The 17,803-nt window shown below is 35.9% G+C and overlaps 1 protein-coding gene across 1 annotated transcript; it reads left to right on the top strand.

The window, feature by feature from the left end:
• The first annotated feature begins 1,250 nt into the window (after window positions 1–1,250).
• LOC107868057 (protein TIC 40, chloroplastic) lies at window positions 1,251–17,100 on the top strand. Its single transcript, XM_016714620.2, has 14 exons — window positions 1,251–1,615; window positions 8,632–8,746; window positions 8,907–8,964; window positions 9,068–9,085; window positions 9,981–10,275; window positions 11,430–11,524; window positions 11,603–11,672; window positions 12,663–12,741; window positions 13,681–13,721; window positions 14,172–14,217; window positions 15,311–15,405; window positions 16,022–16,125; window positions 16,247–16,294; window positions 16,638–17,100. The coding sequence occupies exons 1-14, from the start codon at window positions 1,432–1,434 to the stop codon at window positions 16,695–16,697; spliced, it is 1,308 nt and encodes a 435-aa protein (XP_016570106.1). The 5' UTR covers window positions 1,251–1,431; the 3' UTR covers window positions 16,698–17,100.
• Window positions 17,101–17,803: the final 703 nt, after the last annotated feature.

Genomic DNA, 17,803 nt, shown 5'->3' with positions numbered 1-17,803 from the left:
TGGCTATTGAGTTGAGATATTTTCATAAACTTTAGTATAATAAAAAAAGAAGAGATTTAGATATAAAATGTATACAATTTCTTAGTGAAAATATAGAAGAATTAATGAGATTAAAACAAACAACTAAAAAATATTATAATAAAGTATTTAACCAATTTTAAATGACAGATAATCTTAAAATATTAATCTTATATATACTTAGAGATATAGAAATTATAGATATTAAGAGAATAATATTAGAAAAAAGTATTAGACTATGAAATTGAAACTATAAATTGGATAGAACAGTTATACCTGGATAATTACCCAGATGGGTATTATTCGGATTAAGAGATATTAGAATATATTAGAAAAACTAGAGAAAATCAAGATAATCTAAATGAAGAAATTAATTATAGAAACCGAATTAGAAAAATAATGGAGAATCTAAAAGATAAATTAATATGGATAGAAGAAATCCTAGAAAATTTAGGAAAAAGTACATGTGATAGTTTATAGAATTTAAAAAACTCGCTACGAGAAAAACAACAAAAGATAATAAATAGCATTGAAAATCTAGAATTAGATATACATTATAGTACAATTAAGATAACTTATTATACAGAAATTTGTAAATCTACAATTACTACAGGATAAAATGATAGACTATGAGTATTTAAAATATTGGAGAGAAAATATGAAAGAAATAATATTATTAGAAAAAATTATGAAAGACAATCTAATTGGATATTTTGAAACAAAAGATATAGAATATTTAGAATACCTTCAAAATAATATAGAATAATTACAAAAAGTAAGAGAAAAAAAATAAAGAATACTATAGTAAAACATTTAATCAATTACCATATCATCACCCCCAAGATATGAATATCGATAAAACTAACATAAATAAACTCAAAATAAAAATAAAAATAATAATATTTAGAGAAGTTAAGAAATATCCACGTACAAATAAAAATAGATCTATTGTATTTATAATAGATCTATTTTATCTATTTTACCACATACGTTATCCGTAACTCTACAATTTCTAAAACAGGAAAATTAATTTTCTTCAACTTTTAAATATTTTTGTTTAGTATAACGTTTTAGGAAATATTAAACTAATTTTTAATAACATAATACAACAAAAACAAATCAGGCAAGTATTGGATTTTCTTTTAAAAAAACAATTGCAAATTTAATTTGTTAATGAAGAGGAGAAACAAAAGAATTTATAATTTTCTCAACTTTAATTTTCCATGTCTTACCTCTCAACAAAAGAATGAGCTTAGGGTGGGGCTGGAAAACCTATCCATATAGCTCCATGTTCAATTCATAACACACTTGACTGTCCTCACTTCTTTGGAAACCGAGAGACCCTTTTGCAGTTCTCATCTCCTTATTCTTCAATAGCAGCAAAAGAAGTCTTTTGAGTATTTTTGAAGGGTGATGGAGAACATTGGTATAGTTTGTTCACCTAAAATGGTATTGGGTCTCTCTTCTAACCCAAGAAATCCCTTCTTTGGCCTTCGTCTACCCAAAAGACACTTCAACAATGGAAGAATTATCAGACCCACTACTTGTTCTCAAGTGGCATCTTCTTTACAGGCTCCAACCCTCACCAAAAGGATTGGTACTTTCTACTCTTTTCTCATAATTGTTTTATTTGAACCTTCAATTCATCTTAAACTACAACTTCAATAGCTGTCCTTGAAGATAATTTTGGTGTTGTTGTTGGAAACTGCACTTCTGTTTTCTCTAGATGTAATAATTGTATCTTTTAATGAATAGGAGTTAATTACTGTGAGAAGTAGTAGCCTTTGAAGAGAATTTCTGAATGATGGCTGCTTCCCATTTTGTTGGTTGTGTGAAGTGCTATTTATTCTTATTCGCTATTCCTCATCTCCTCTTTCTATATGTATTGTGTTTATCTGATACATCACTGAAAGTGTAGAATTGTTCTTTTGGTCTATAAGAATTTTTATTAATTTATTACTTGTTGGGGAGTGCACTAGGCTGAGTTTGTATCATGTTAATTTTGCTAATTCTATGGGACTAAAGACTCCTTTTTTTTTAAATTGACTGAAGCTTGGCTGTATCTCAAAGTAGAAATTCGGTATTGAGAGGTGATCCCAATATGTAGTCTGTTCTATGTGAGGAAAGTCACTTATGGCTTGATGCTATTGCCAATCGAGTTTGGTAAGATATTGTTCCCAAAATATAGGTGTGGAAAAGATTTGCAGATTGAAAAATATATATTTGTCAAAAGGTGAAAGGAAGATCGTCGTGTTTTTAACAAGGTCTTGCTAGGGAAATGGCCATGGAGATTCAGGACAAAGGAAAATGCACTATGGAGAGAGGTGATAGAAAACCTAAATGGCTGAATGCAAAAGCACGCCCAGGTAGAATTCATTAGCTCTTGCTGTGCCTACCTCCCAACTTCTTATTCTGGGGGTCACAAAAAGATATACGAAAGAAATATGACATTGGGGGTGGGGGTGGGTGGGTGGGTTGGAAAACACGAAACATCATGAATCCTTTTAGTTATGCAGTTTTTGGAGTAGCATTATACAGGGAAGGGAAGAGTTTAGCCATTTATCTCTTTCCAGGTTAGGGACGGATGCAAGAGTAGTTCTTTTTGGATGGAACAGGTGGTGTGGAAATTACATGTTAAGGATCACTTCTCCAAACATCTAGAATATTTTATGCTAAAATGAGATGTACTACAACAAGTTTGAACATTACATGATGTGAGTGTTATTTAGGATCTCAAATTTAAAAGGAACTTTAGGGATTGGGGCATAGTGAAGTTCCAAAGTATACTTGAAATGCTCTATAAACAAATTTTACTGGAAGAGAGCCATGACTATTGGGTGTTAGAGTGTAGGAGAATATTTTTTGTGAAAAGTTACTATTGTAAGTTGCAAGCTAGAGTGAAGTTGAGTTTCCCTCATCTTTCAGTTTGGACCCCTAGGGCAGTTGGAAAGGTGTGTTGTATTTGCTTAGATGGAAGTGAGGGATGCGATTATGACAATTGTAACTTGAATAAGAGGAGGATTACTTATGTTGATTAATGCTTCATGTGTTAGTGTAACCCTTGTGGGAGAACATGAATCATCTCTTATTACAATGCTAGTTAGCACCATGTTTGTGGTGGGAGCTTTTTAGATGATTCGGAATACAAAGAACCATGCTGGGTACTGTGAAGAATGCATTATTTAGTTAGGCCTTTAGAGAACAGAAAAGAAGATGGAAAACATGGGTTGTTTCTCCAATTACATTTATGTGGGTAGTATTCAATAACGACAATGTACCCAGTGTATTCCCATAAAGTGGGGTCTAGGGAGAATAAAGTGTATGTAGTTCATACCACTACCTCAGATGAAGTAGAGAGACTGTTTTCAATAGACCTTTGGCTCAGGACAAATAACAGTATAACAAATATACAACATAAAAACAAACAACAAAATAGGATAACACACTACTATGTAATAAAAGAAATACGACACCCACATAGTAATACTATAATCTATCTATCCGAAATCACAAACATCACCAAAACACCACGAACAAGAAACTACAAGGCACACACATAACACTACGACTTACATGCCCAGCAACAAACAAAGCAATCCTTCTTACTAGTAAGGATGCACTCCTACCCACTAACCTCTATCGTAATTCGCGTCCTTCACACATTCCTATCAAGGGGCATGTCCTCTATAAGCTGTAACTGCTCCATGTCATGTCTCATCACCTCCCTCCAATATTTCTTCGGCCTATCTCTACCCCGCCTGAAACCATCCATAACCAACCTCTCACGTCTCCGTGCTGGGCATCCATGCACCTCCTCATCATATGTCTGAACCATCTCAACCTCACTTCTCGCATCTTGTCTTCCACCGAAGCCACTCCTACCTTCTTTCGAATAATCTCATTTCTAACCTTATTTCTCCTAGTAAGTCCACACATCTATCTCAATGTGCTCATCTCCGCCACATTCAACTTTTGGATGTGGGAGTTCTTGACTGGCCCAACACTTTGCTCTATACAACATTGTCGGTCGTACTGCCACTCTGTAGAACTTGCCTTTAAGCTTAGGAGACACCTTAGTTCTTGTAAGACCCCATAAAATTTTAAGTCTAACTTAACTCCTTAAGGCTTGATAAGAAAATCCAATACTTAGAAGAATTTTTGCTAAGTGTTCAACACTAGTCATATTTCAAGCCTCCGAACTTCGGGGATTTATTTGGCGATCTTCCCGACCTCGGTTTTTTGATTTTCAAGTTACGTTGCGATGGGGAAAGACCCTAGTATGTCTTGGTCATATTTAGAACGCATTTTGGGCGCATTTCAGAACTCACTGGTTTGAAATGCTCCCGCATTCCGGGCGCATTTCAGGCCAAAATTTCAGGGTCAACTTCAAACAATCATAACTCCCTATATATAATGAACTGGGAGGGCTGCTATATATTAATGGAAATCTCTTTGAGTCTTTTTTCCAATGCAATTGGTTTCATCCAAATCCAACGTCGGAGTAAAAGTTTATGATCAATTTACGTCAGCATATCAAAACTGTCAACAGAGGGACAACTGCGTCTTTCTCCCTTTCCTTAGGGGTATTTTAGTCTTTTGTCCCACCCTATATATATACACAAACACAGTATTAAGGCTCATTGGACCAAAATATATCCCTTTTCATCATTTTCTCTCAAGAACAAGAGAAAGGGTTTCAATTTGAAGACCCAAGTTCAAAGGATTTCACCGTTAATCATCAAGAATCTTCCATCAAAGGTATGCGTAGTGTTCATCCAGGGATTCCTTTCATCCATGGAGCTCAAGAATCAAGTTTTAAATCATGTATTGTGAATACTTTGTTGTGGTATGATTATGTTCATGTTGTATGGTTTCAAGTTGGGATCCTTATGTATTTTCATGAAGCTATGTTAGTATGTAAGTTGAAATCTATGAAATTAGTTGTTTATGATATCTATATTGTTGGATGTTGATAATCAAGTTGTTGATGTTGAATGATTCCCAAGTTGGAATCTTTATGTGTTATTATGAATCTATGACACCATGTGAGTTGAAAACATGTAAAACTTGGTTGTTCATGATGTAAAATCTTATGGTTTCACCTATGCCTAAATTGTGCATGCAAGGTGTTCGATGAAATGCCTAGAATAATAATAATCATGTTTTCATGACTTAAGAGTACCAAGTAACAAGTCCATGCTCTATGCTTTATGATTCTACATGAATTCCATGTTATTGATATGTATTGTGGTTTTGATATGTAGTGAACATGATGTTGAAGTTAAGAAAGTACTTCCACGTTGAATGTATCCCCTCCCACGTATGAAATGTTGAGAACCATGTGTAGTATTGAATCCCGTACTTATGATATTGTGAATTGTGGACTTTATCCCTATGAACAAGTCAGTCATGTGTGTAAGTTTCCTTCCATCGAGTCCTGGGGGTACTTGTACCCGAAAAATATAGCTGTGTGCCTAGAGCCATGTCATGTTGTCATGATATCTTCAGTCCAGCCATGTTCCATAGAATTCAGTCAGTCATGTGACTCAGGAAGTCTCAGAAATCTCATGATCTTAGTCAGTGTCAGATATCAGTAGCATTCCGTCAGTCAACGGAATCCAGGAAACTCAGCTCATGTACAGTTTAGTCAATCATGTTCAGTCCCCGAGTGAACCCAAGGATGGGAACTCACCTGCTTCAGATGAGGGTGTGATTCCTAGAAGCAATCCTTGCGTTGCAGAACTATGTAGCCAGTATAGGTTGAGACATCAACACTGCCAGCTTGAGGGTTGATGAGGCGGACATTCGCCGTTCTCTTTTGGGGACACTGCCAGATTTGAGGGTCACTCACAACTTGTCTTTACCCATGGTATGGTATTGACACCCTTCCAATTAGGGCAAGGATTGGACCCCAATTTAGCTATATTAGCATACGTGGGGCATGTCGGTTAAGCTACTACTTCCCACAGTTTCAGTCTCAGCGTCAGTAAAAGAACTCAGATAGTTCTTCAGGCTTCAGGACTGTCAGATACATCAATACAGATACAGTACAGAACTCAGCTAGTTCCATCAGTATAAGGACTGTCAAGCACAGCCGCTCATGTTATATCAGTTATCAGTTATCAGTACCATGTCAGATCAGATTCAGTATTCATGTGTCACGATATCAGTCTCAGTCTCATAATTTTGCATGTACTCTCACGTTCATATTAGTCAGTTATTTAGCATTGTTCATGCATGTAACCCATTGCATATAGCCTACCTCACTGGTATGCTCAGTACTCTCAGTTGTACTGACGTATTTGCACTATGGTGCTTTCTTTTATGTTACACCATAGGTTCCGAAACACGAGATCCATAACAACAGTAGTTGATCAGTTTCAACTTTCAGCGTTAGTCGTGAGCCCTCATCATGCGAGGACATATTATTCTGTTTTATCGTTGCAGTACTCGGTTTTATTTAGTTATCGGAGTTAGTTGGGGACATGTCCCATCAACTCTCTTTTCAGATAGTTAGAGGCTTTCTAGACTATCATGTTTTCAGATAGTATTTCAGGTTGTTTTTGGGTATTTATACCCCACCAGATGTTTGATATTCAGTTTGAACCTTTTGGCCTATCAGCCTTTGTTCCGCATTATGTTTTTATATATATATATATATTGTGCAGTGTACAGGCACAGATATCAGTCATGGGTTAGCTTGTGGTCCCTCAGGGTCATGAGCACCGTGTAGCATTCCGGTTCAGAAAATTGGGGCATTACAGTTCTTATCACACAAGACTCCCGAAGAGCCTCCATTTCAACCACCCTGCAACTATACTTATGTGGATAGTATTGTGGGAAAGAAATAGGAGATTTTTGAAAGGAAAGGTATGACGTTGTACATCTGATGGGATAACTTCCTGTTCTGAATTTCCTCTTTGGGGATCGGATAGAAATAGGAGGTTTTTGAAAGGAAAGTCATGACTTTGTACATCTGAAGGGATAACTTCCTGTTCTGAATTTCCTCTTGGGGGCACCCATGAAGTTCCTGTTTTGTGTAGAATAATGATTGTCTTATAGAGTCGTATCTTTGTGTAGATTCTCTACTTTTGGAAATACCTCTTTTTGATGAAGATTTAAATAGGTTTTCTTATTATCAATAAATTATGCCTGATTAGAGTAATAATAAATAAATTATTGGATGGTTCTTGTGCTTTTAATTAATTCACATTATGTTTATATGTGTAACAAGGAAATTTCCTTGTATTTGTTGCTTCTATAAATTCAGTATGCGTTATATCTGGCTAAAGGGCAGCCCGGTGCACTAAAGCTCCTCCTATGCGTTATATCTGGCTAGACTACCAAATTAGAAAAACCATGTGTTGTTTGAATGGAACAGATGATACATAAACTTGCTATATCTTGGAGAGTAATTAAACCACTTTTTCCTGGATGTGACAGTTTGTGTACACCAACCCTCCACTGACCCCACTTATGGGAGCACACTGGGTATCATCATAATATTGCGCGGACATTTTGGTTTTGCCGCCAAACCCGTCTCGACACAAGACTGACGCAGGTGTGGGTGCTTCCGCTGTCTCAGATTCGGTCAAATGATTTCGGATACGTTGACCAAACTCTAGAACAAATTTGAGGGCAACATTGCTAATAGCCCGATGACTTACCTGGAAAAAGTCCAATCGACGACTGTAAAGTTGACAAACAAATCCAATTTTCAGTTGTCGGTGTCTTGGGGAAAAAAGAGACAGTCATACTTGTGGAACCCAGCCGAACAGGAGAAGTAATTACAACTTGTCAATGTTCTTGAGAAGAAACAGAGATTTCACGTCTTTGGGGAAGAAAGAATTGTTTCGGTGTCTTTATATTTATTCGTCAAAATATAAAAGTCGGTTGTGTCTTTATATTTTTTAATTCTTTATAATATAAAAAGAGAGCCGGGGGTCTATCGGAAACAGCCTCTACTCCTTCGGGGGTAGTGGTATGGACTGCGTACATTTTACCCTCTCCAGACCCCCACTATGTGGGAATATACCGTGTTTGTTGTTGTTGTTGTATAATATAAAAAGAACTAATATATAATTATATATCGTAAAATAATATTTTAGTTAGAGAATATAACCCTAGCATTGAAAAAGTCCTCCTAATTATACGTAAGTTTCTTTTTTTTTCTGTAAATTATTGTAGGTAAGCTAAAGAAACTCATAATACTAAAACTACTCTTAATTGAAAAGTAATTGCAAAAGTTGGGGTGCTTTCTTGTTTTTGTCCAATAGCGGGTTTTTAGAATGTCTTTATAATTCTATATTCATAATCTTTGATTTTTTAGCCGAATTCTCGCACCCATATCCATACTCGGATTCGCACCCCCGAATCGTAAAATTTAAATTTTGACGAATCCGACTCTCGGATCTGCACCTGTCTCGGATACCCGCACCCTAGTCCGAGTAACTTAGGACTATTATGTTGTTGTAGTTCACCTGGGTGCGACAGTCATTTCTCTTGTCCGAAGTTCTTATACATTTTATCATGTTAGTGATCCATTGTTATATTCTTGCTAATAATTATGCTGCTGCTTAGCATTTCTTGCAACATGTTCTGTGTTCTATGCAGTGCTGGGAAAATTAGGGAGGGATTCTTTTGCTAGCACTACAACTTCAGGTGGCCAACAGACTTCTTCAGTTGGTGTAAATCCACAATTTTCAGCTCCATCACCACCATCTCAAGTGTAATAATTTGTATTATTCACCACTTAATTTGTTTCATCCTGTAGATAACTTAACCTATCGGTTTCTCTCTTTGCATGTTTCTCTTATTGTGTTTGCATTTGCATTAACAATGACATCTCTTGATTTGTATACTTATTTGTTGTTATTTATCGTCTACAGAGGGTCTCCTCTATTTTGGATTGGAGTTGGTGTTGGGCTTTCGGCACTTTTCTCATGGGTGAGAAGGAGAATTGTTTGATTTTATTGGTCGCACTCTCGTTTTTTTTTTAAATAAAAACTAACTCTTTACTTTTTACTGGATTTTCTGAAATATATTGCAGGTGGCTTCATACCTAAAGGCAAGTACTTCCTAAATGAGGTGTAATTAAATTTTGCATGAATTTGATGCTTGTCTCATTTTGTTTCTTATTGTGCTATTATCAGAGTGGCAGCTTAGGGAATTTAGAGAAAATGTGTGTTTAACTTACCGATAGTATGACATGCACATGATAGGATACACCTTGTTTGTTATGAGCAGCAGTATTAGAGGATTGCCTACATATTAAGTAAATGGGCCAACAAAGCAGAGGGGAAGACAAGAATGACCATGAATTAGTTGATGGTGTGTGTAATCACAAAATTAATAATTATGAGTATTTTAACCTAGAATACTTTCCGAGATGAACTAGGGCCTCACTATGGAATATATTTTCAAGGATGACTAATTAAAATCGTGCGGCGTCATCACAATCTGGTATTGAGAGGCCAACAAGATCCTTATCTATTTTTATCTATTTTGTTATACTCGTCTTTTCTTTGAGGGTCCTAACTCTTGCTGTTACATTTAGTTGATTTTCTTTCTTGGTTTGCTGTGAGCTTAAAAAGATAACGTTATGCTTTCCTCATTTTAAACAACTACATTGTATCCTCTTATGAGTCAACCTGAATTGCAGATACAATAGCTGTAACCAATTTCAAAAATGAAAAATAAAAATTACAGACACAATAGTTCTCAGGAAAACATAAAATCAAGTTGTCTGTTTTAGGTGCTTCTTTTTTATTCTTTATATTGGAAATTTGTGTCTTAGACTGCTTTCATATTCTTGTTTAATATGTTTTAATTTCAATCATAAGTGGATATATTTCTTTGTTTCCTATGTGGAGGCCACTGAGTGCAGCTACAGAAATTCGGTGTAGCCTGACCCTTCATATGTGTCTTGACTATTTCTGCTTATTGTTTTCCCATAATTCCAGAAGTACGCTATGCAGCAAGTGTTCAAAACAATGATGGGACAAATGAATAGCCAGAATAGTCAATTTAGCAACACTGCTTTTTCACCTGGGTCACCTTTTCCATTCCCACCACCTCCAGTGTCAGGTCCAGCTAGTTCATCACCTCCACCACCTACTGCATCCACCACATCTAAACCATCAGCTTCATTTGCATCTCAGCCGGTGACTGTTGATGTATCCGCAACTAAAGTGGAGGAACCTCCAGCTGTGAATGTCAAAAATGATACAGAAGCTGAAAAACGGCCGAAGAAAAATGGTACTTAATGCTTGCCCTCTAAATATCATTGATATCTGCTACTAGTGTTTGCTTATTTGTTTTTTCTTATCATAGAAAAATAGCAAATCTAAGCTAGAAGGTAGATTCATTGAATGCCTCTTGACATTACGCTTGAATAGACCTTGTAAACGTTGATTTGTCTCATTAAACTGAAGGATGCTAGAGTAAATCAAGTGATGGAATTAAACTATCTCAAATGAGTGAGTTAGCTGCTATATATTAAAGTTGAGCAATTTAGCCAATCTTAAAAACGCCAGAACATCAACCATCTAGAGCACATTCTTGAGCAAGTCTGCAGTGTCATGATGTGATAGTTTGTGAACTTCTGAGCTTTTAAATGGAAGTTCATCTTTTCCCTTCTTTCTTATTTTCCATGTATTTTTCTCACCCCAAAACCACTTGCCATCTCTTTCCTGCATGAATTCCTATCACACATTATTGCTATGCCGGCACTGTGCAAGGGATCCCTCCCAAGTTTGAATAAAAAAGTGTTTCCTCCCTAAGCCATAGCCATGTTGACCCTACATAGCCCTAGAAACTTAACCTCCTCATGTATTGCTAGAACCCATTGCTGACAAGAGTCGGGGAGAGGAAGGTTGGCTTGGGAGAAAAGCTCTACATTAAAGTGCGGGAAAGCCCCAGTTAAAATAAAAGGAGTGAGCAGGAGGAAGGTACCATTTAAATTTATATAATGTTAATTCGTTTCAAGTATTTAAAATATTTTTGTTCGTGCCTCAATCATCAAAAGATATTTTTTTCTTTTAATAATCAAATAGATTTCTGGCCTAGCTTCCGTAACAGTCCCTGACCAGAGCCAAATTTTAGACTCCACTAATATGCCAGAATAATGACAAAGACTAGTAGGATGTTTGTGGAAACAAAGTAGATTTTGTGCTTGTATCCTCCTTTGACATCTTTCTTAAATTCTAACAACCATTATGGACTGGTAGAAATTGATACCTGGGTTTAGTTGTAGTAGCAACCAGAGCAGTTTTAATGATATTGGAAGAGTTCAATTTTGTTCCAACCAAGTTAGAACCATCTTTTGGGGTGGTGATACATTGTACTACTCTTATAAAAATATTTAATTTTCTGGTTGTGATATTAAATCTGTGAATTAAACTTCTTTGCAGCTTTTGTTGACGTTTCTCCTGATGAAATATTCCAGAAGGGTGCTTTTGAAAATTATAAGGAATCAACTGAGACAGCTTCTGTAACTTCTGATCAGGTGAGTGAGTAGCTATAACCTGGGAATATGGAGTCTTGTAACAATTACTGTTCAATAATATTTTCAAATGTTTATTAGGTAACTCAAAATGGAGCTGCTTCACAGTCGGGTTTTGGTGCACATACATCTGACAGTACCTCATCAACTGGTAAACCACTTGCTAGTCTTGCATTTATGGTGACGCGGTTGTACTACGAATATCAAGCAAGCATCAGGATTGGATGCATATTCCTATCTTCTCACTCATGTCTCTTTTCTCTCTGTCGATCCATTATTTGAATTTTCGTTTTAGAATCTTGCAATAGATAATCAAGATGGACATACTTAATAGCTACTTAGATTCTCTTTTAGTCTATAGGGTGGTTTGGACAATGCCGAAGGTGGTTGAAGGAAGTGGTTAAAATGCACTCTGTACTTGTGCCTTGACAAAAAACGAAATGAGGTTGTATGTGCCATAATGTGGTGGGACAAAAATCACGAGTACATTCTGTGGTCTTTTTTCTATTTAGGAAAAAATGGGGAGAAAGACCAGTTTCTTGTGCAATTGCAGTATGTTTGTAGCATAATGTAGATACGTAGTGGTATTTTGGTTAATCTAGAGGGTGTAAGACTTCAACAAATGGCATAGTTTTAGTATTGTGTGTTTTCAATGTTATCCTTTGAGTCAAATAAAGACTAAAAGGCAGGATCATTTTATGTACAAATAGAATTTAGAAGTGGTTAAAAACTTTTTTAGTCAATAATCCATGTTGTATGCGATATTTCATCAGATACAACAAATGAGAGTTCAGAAAAAAGGATGAATATCCAAATCAGAAGCTGGTTACTTTGTAGTGGCCCATATATTGTATCTTGTGGGAACCTGAATAGAACTTCCTGCATCCTAAAAATGCTAAGTGCTCTAGCAGGCATGTTTCAATGGAAGAATGACCTATTTCTTACAGTCCCCATGGAATTCTGTGTCCATGGATTTGTTTTGAGGTTGGATGTTTCGAGTGATTAATGCTCCAGCTATGTTAGTCATGTCTGTTTATTAGGGATGTGTTGCGTGTAACTTTACGTTGGCCTAACTTTTCTTCATGCTTTCTTTTTATGGAAAAAAAATTGCCTTCATACTCTCTGCTTCTTTCTTGCACAGGAAAATCCAATCCACTATTGTCAGTGGATGCTCTGGAAAAAATGATGGAAGATCCAACTGTGCAGAAGATGGTTTACCCGTAAGATAGCATGTTCCTTTTGTGTTATGTTCTACCAGTTGTTGGATTATCTTTGATATTTGGTAATGTCTATATTACTCAGTATTTTGGTTTATAATAATGAAACTCTAGTTTCAGTTACACCATGCTACGATGTATTGCATTAAAATTAAAGTTGTAATGAAGTTCTGATGGAGTCGAAATTCGTTTGTTTGAGATTTAGTTTCTGAACCTCTCCTAAGGCGGTGCGGAGAAAATATCATTCCATCAGGAATGTATTCAATCAATAGGCTTTTATAGTGTGTTGTAGACTTCTTTGGTAAAGATGAAGGAAGTGAACTAATATGAGATTTGGGATTCTTAAGTGATGATTTTTAAAAGATTTTTGGATGAACGAAATAGAATAGGACTTGAAGCATTATACCTCTGACGTTAGGACTCTCAAAAAATGATGTCGTACCCGTGTCGGATCTTCCCAAAATGCACTACTTTTGAAGGATTCCACATACACCTGATGACATTTTTGACAAGTCCGAGCAACATAGTTATACCTTATTTGAGATGCATGTTGGTTGTTAGTTGAAAATGTTAAAGATGTGGAATGGACTTTTGAGGATGACGGGAAAAGTATAATTACGCAACTTCGAGTTAATTGGCTAATACATAGTCCTTATTAAAAAATTTGCTTATGCATATTAAAGTTTACTAGATCATATACGGGTTTGCTAGTGCATATTCTGTTTTTTGTAAAGTTTATGGTGAAGGAAAGGTTCTAATTATTTATCTCCTGCAAAGTGTTAATCTAAAGTGACATTTCTCTTCTATGTTAAATCTATTTTGCCTTTCTTGTGATTTCAACCAAACCTTTCATCTTATTCTTATGTGACATACGGTTTGTGTGTATAAACTCTTGTGCTTTATTTTGACGAGAACCATTCCTTTTATTTTGTATTTCTGCAGCTATCTACCGGAGGAGATGAGGAACCCTACAACATTTAAATGTGAGCTGTCATCTGATGTTCTTTTCTATGAAATCTGACTTTTCCTGAACTCCTTTTCTTAATTTTAATTACTGATGGATCTCTAGAAGGATGCAAGTGCAGACAAGTACATCTAGTAACCGTTGCCTAAGTTGTAAAACTTTTCTTGTTAATGTTCTTTTGCATTAGATGTGATTAACCAACTCATGCTTCAGGTTTTAGAGTAAAATTTATTCCATCTTTTATCATTGACTGTTTCTGTCTGATTTCCATGTTGTAGGACAATGCACGAACAAGAGTTAAAATGCCATTAATTATTTATTCCTCTGCTTCCTATCAGGAATACTTGTCATTCTGGTTTCTTGTGACTCTACTGCCTTCATTGTTCATTGCTATAAGCTTTTCAAACCCTTTCATTTACTTCCTCTATCAGGTAAAACTAATAGGAGCTTGCATCTATTTTTATCACAGGGATGCTACAAAATCCACAATACCGTCAACAGTTGCAGGACATGATGTAAGTCTGGTTCAGTTGTCTTTCAAGTGAAATTTCTTTATTCCATGCGAAAATACTTGTATTATCATTTACTTTTCTAAACTTTCTGCTTGATAATCATTTTCTTACAGTAACCCATACATCCACTGAGTTTTACCATAAGCATTGTCCCAAAGGCTATTTGGATAGAAACTTATGCCATTCTATAACTTGCCTCAAGTGTTAGGAGTATATCTCTTGGTGCAACTCTGCTGTATCTGATGTATCTGAACTGCTTCATTTTCCCCCCCTTCCGCAGACTACTTTTTATTTACTGGAGTAGCTTGCGGACTCTTCACATTCGATGCTGCACCCGTGTCGAATTCTCCAAAAATACACTAGTTTTGGTGAATCCGACACGCACCCGTTGACTTTTTTGAAGAGTCCGAGCAACATAGTTTTGAACTTGTGCAAATGAGACCTGACCTTTTCTTCTGCTTGCATAGGGTTAAAGTTCTCGTCTTGTATGAGGATATATTCCGTTCCAATATATGTATGATACTGCTATACATTGTATCCTAATTGGTAGGAGGGTTTGGGTGAGTTGTGTGCCTTTGGTTTGTTTCATGTTTTATTACGACTTTGTTTACTGCCATTTTGTCATGAGCCGAGGGTCTATGGAAACAACCTCTCTACTTCTTTGGAGGTAGTGAGTGGTATGGACTGTGCTTACCCTCCCCAGAACCCACTATGTGGGAATATAATGGGTTTGTTGTATTTGTTGTTGATTCTTGTCCATCTAATTGCATTTCTAATTTAGACTAGAACAATGCAAAGCTGTAAATGATTTTTCAGGACACTCCTAATATCAACTGATATCAGTTATCTGTGTGGAATCAAATATTCGTAGGACTACCTACTCTGTCACGCTGCTTGCAGTTATGCATTTGTGGTGTCATTCTTTGCTCAATTATGAAAAGTAAGGAAGAAAAAAGAGAAGGAGAGAACATGGAAAGGAACAGAGATGTTAAATCATCTGCCATTTTTATCATTGATGAGGATTTTCTTGTGTTGAATACTTCTCTGCTATTCTATTAAAAACTTACTAGAGTTTTCGTTATTTGCCCCCTCCCAGGAATAATATGGGTGGAAACCCAGAATGGGACAACCGCATGATGGATAACTTGAAGAATTTTGATCTTAGCAGCCCTGAAATCAAACAACAATTTGGTAAGTTAGAGTAGGTATATTCTTCTTTTTCAGGTCTATTTGCAACAATAGTAGTATCTACAGCTTGCTGATCCTGAAGGGGAGGTGGAGAGGAGGGGGGTTAAGAGGGTCATAGACAGTATCTGAATTCCACTGGGCATCAGCATATTAATTTTCATATCTCCATTTATTTAAAAAAAAGTTGAGTAGGGGTGGCGAATGTGCGGGTCAATAAATGGGCCACTGCTCTATTCTGTCCAAAGTTTACGTGGGCTAAGAAAATAGATCATAGACCAACCCACTCAACTTGACCCATCATTTTACAATTTCAAATGTACGGAGTGCACATGTAAGGGAAATACTATTAAATGTTATTTAACGGAGGAGGGAGAAATTTTTGTAGTGATAACATGTCAGGAAGACCTCCTTTTATGCTACAAGCAGTTGCTATCTATGTTGCTCGGACTCTTCAAAAATATCGGCAGGTGCGTGTGAGATACTTCAAAAATGTGTATTTTGGAGAATCTGATACGGCTGCAGCAACATTTTTGAAGAGTTCGAGCAACATCTCTATAGCCAACACTATCGAATGATATGATTTGTACTTCTCTCTCTCTATTTTTTTTTATGGTTGCAGATCAAATAGGGCTTACCCCCGAGGAAGTCATTTCGAAGATTATGGCTAATCCCGATATTGCTATGGCCTTCCAAAATCCAAGAGTTCAAGCAGCCATCATGGATGTATGCACTTGTTGCTCCTATTTGTATCCTCCTGAATTTGTTGATGTTCCAAGGATCATATAATATAGCACACTTATTATTGCTTAAAATGTTGATGCAATCCGACTTCTATTTATTGCAGTGTTCTCAAAATCCACTGAGTATTGCAAAATATCAAAATGACAAGGAGGTAAGAACGTAACTTTATCTGAAACATTTCTTTGTATTAATCTAAATTTGAGTAAACATTTCTTTGTTTTAATTTAAAATTGAGTATTAAGTCTGCACTTGTTATTGACCTCTTGCATGTTGCTTCACTAAATGAAAGGATAAATTTGACAATTTTGATCAATACTTCAGAGTTTGTTCATTTATTTCATCTTATGTTGCCAGAATGTATACATATTCGTTGTCACTTGGATTATTCTAGACTAAATCGAGAGGTTCAACTACATAATATGTTGCATGTATGTGTACGTTCTGATTTACATTTGATAAATACCTAATACATGTAGATGGTCATATGGTTATAGGTGATGGATGTCTTCAACAAAATATCAGAACTATTCCCTGGGTTGTCAGGTTCACCTTGATTCTCTTCTTCCTGCTTAAGCAGCTATTATGTGACCACAATGTCATTTGTTCTGTTTGAGTGAGGTATCAGTCAGAACTGTTGGTCACAAAGATGTAGTTTGCATCCTCTGTTGGTTATGTGCTAGCGAAAGGGTCATTTTGCAACGGATGCACATGAAAACGACGTCCTTTTTAGGAATATATATAAATTCATTGCCCTTCTCAAATTTTGTGGATGTTTACATACTTGCCTTTGGTTAGCAGTTAGTCTTTAGAAGCCACAACTTCAGCTATAATTTTGCCTGTTTCTGTATGGTTTTAGATCACTTAAGCCTATTCAACTGTATGATTTGATGAAAATGCTTTACTCTTCTATTTTGAGTTATGCTTCTTAAAGGGGGACCATTCAAGCATTTTGTTTAATAGTCATTTGCTATTTATCTTTCTACATGGCTTGCCTCATGCTCCCGCAAAATCTTGAGCTTATTTCTTTGCTGCTGTCATGAAATATTTTACTAATGGAGCCAATAAAAGATGACCCAAGGTTATCGTCGGATGTCCAAATCGTTAAATGAAATTGTTCATAATCGAGCAAAAATTCAAATATCTTAAGTCTGTTGATCAAATTTCCAACTCCTTTAGGTCTCCAATTTTCAGCCATTTTAGAAAGAAAAAAGTAGCTAGGCATTTGGATGAAAGAAAAATTTAAAGCTCAAGAGAGAAAAAGGAAACACTGATGGAAAAGACAGAAATATTGTTGTAGCATGTGCATGTTGTGATGATAAGCTGCAAGGATTATAGAATTACGGATTATACATTTTATTACGTAAAACGTTTGAATCATAATACGAACTATGTTTGAACGTCATATATTGTCTAATAGAAATTTTTGAACGTCATATATTGTCTAATAGGGCTTCAAAAATTTCTTTGTTTCGTATTTACTATCAAATATTAAATATTAAATATTTTCTCCTAACTTGCAAGATGTAACGTTTAGTTATTAGAATAAGATATTCTTTTTTCTGTATATAAATGTCAAATAATGCATTTTTAGGGTAATCGGCATTTTGCTTGGACTCTTCCGCCTTTTTATATTACTAGTTTAGGTGTGCATAGGGGTGGC

This window comes from Capsicum annuum, chromosome 4 (assembly GCF_002878395.1).
Source record: "Capsicum annuum cultivar UCD-10X-F1 chromosome 4, UCD10Xv1.1, whole genome shotgun sequence".
Lineage (NCBI taxonomy): Eukaryota > Viridiplantae > Streptophyta > Magnoliopsida > Solanales > Solanaceae > Capsicum > Capsicum annuum.
Note: the sequence above shows the minus strand (reverse complement) of the source record. Positions and strands in the feature narration are given on the sequence as shown.

Coding starts and splice junctions, on each gene's coding strand:
- LOC107868057 (XM_016714620.2), top strand. CDS start 1,432: ATGGAGAACATTGGTATAGTTTGTTCACCTAAAATGGTATTGGGTCTC. Junction 14,218..15,310: donor CAACAGTTGCAGGACATGAT/GTAAGTCTGGTT, acceptor GCCCCCTCCCAG/GAATAATATGGGTGGAAACC. Junction 16,295..16,637: donor AATATCAAAATGACAAGGAG/GTAAGAACGTAA, acceptor ATATGGTTATAG/GTGATGGATGTCTTCAACAA.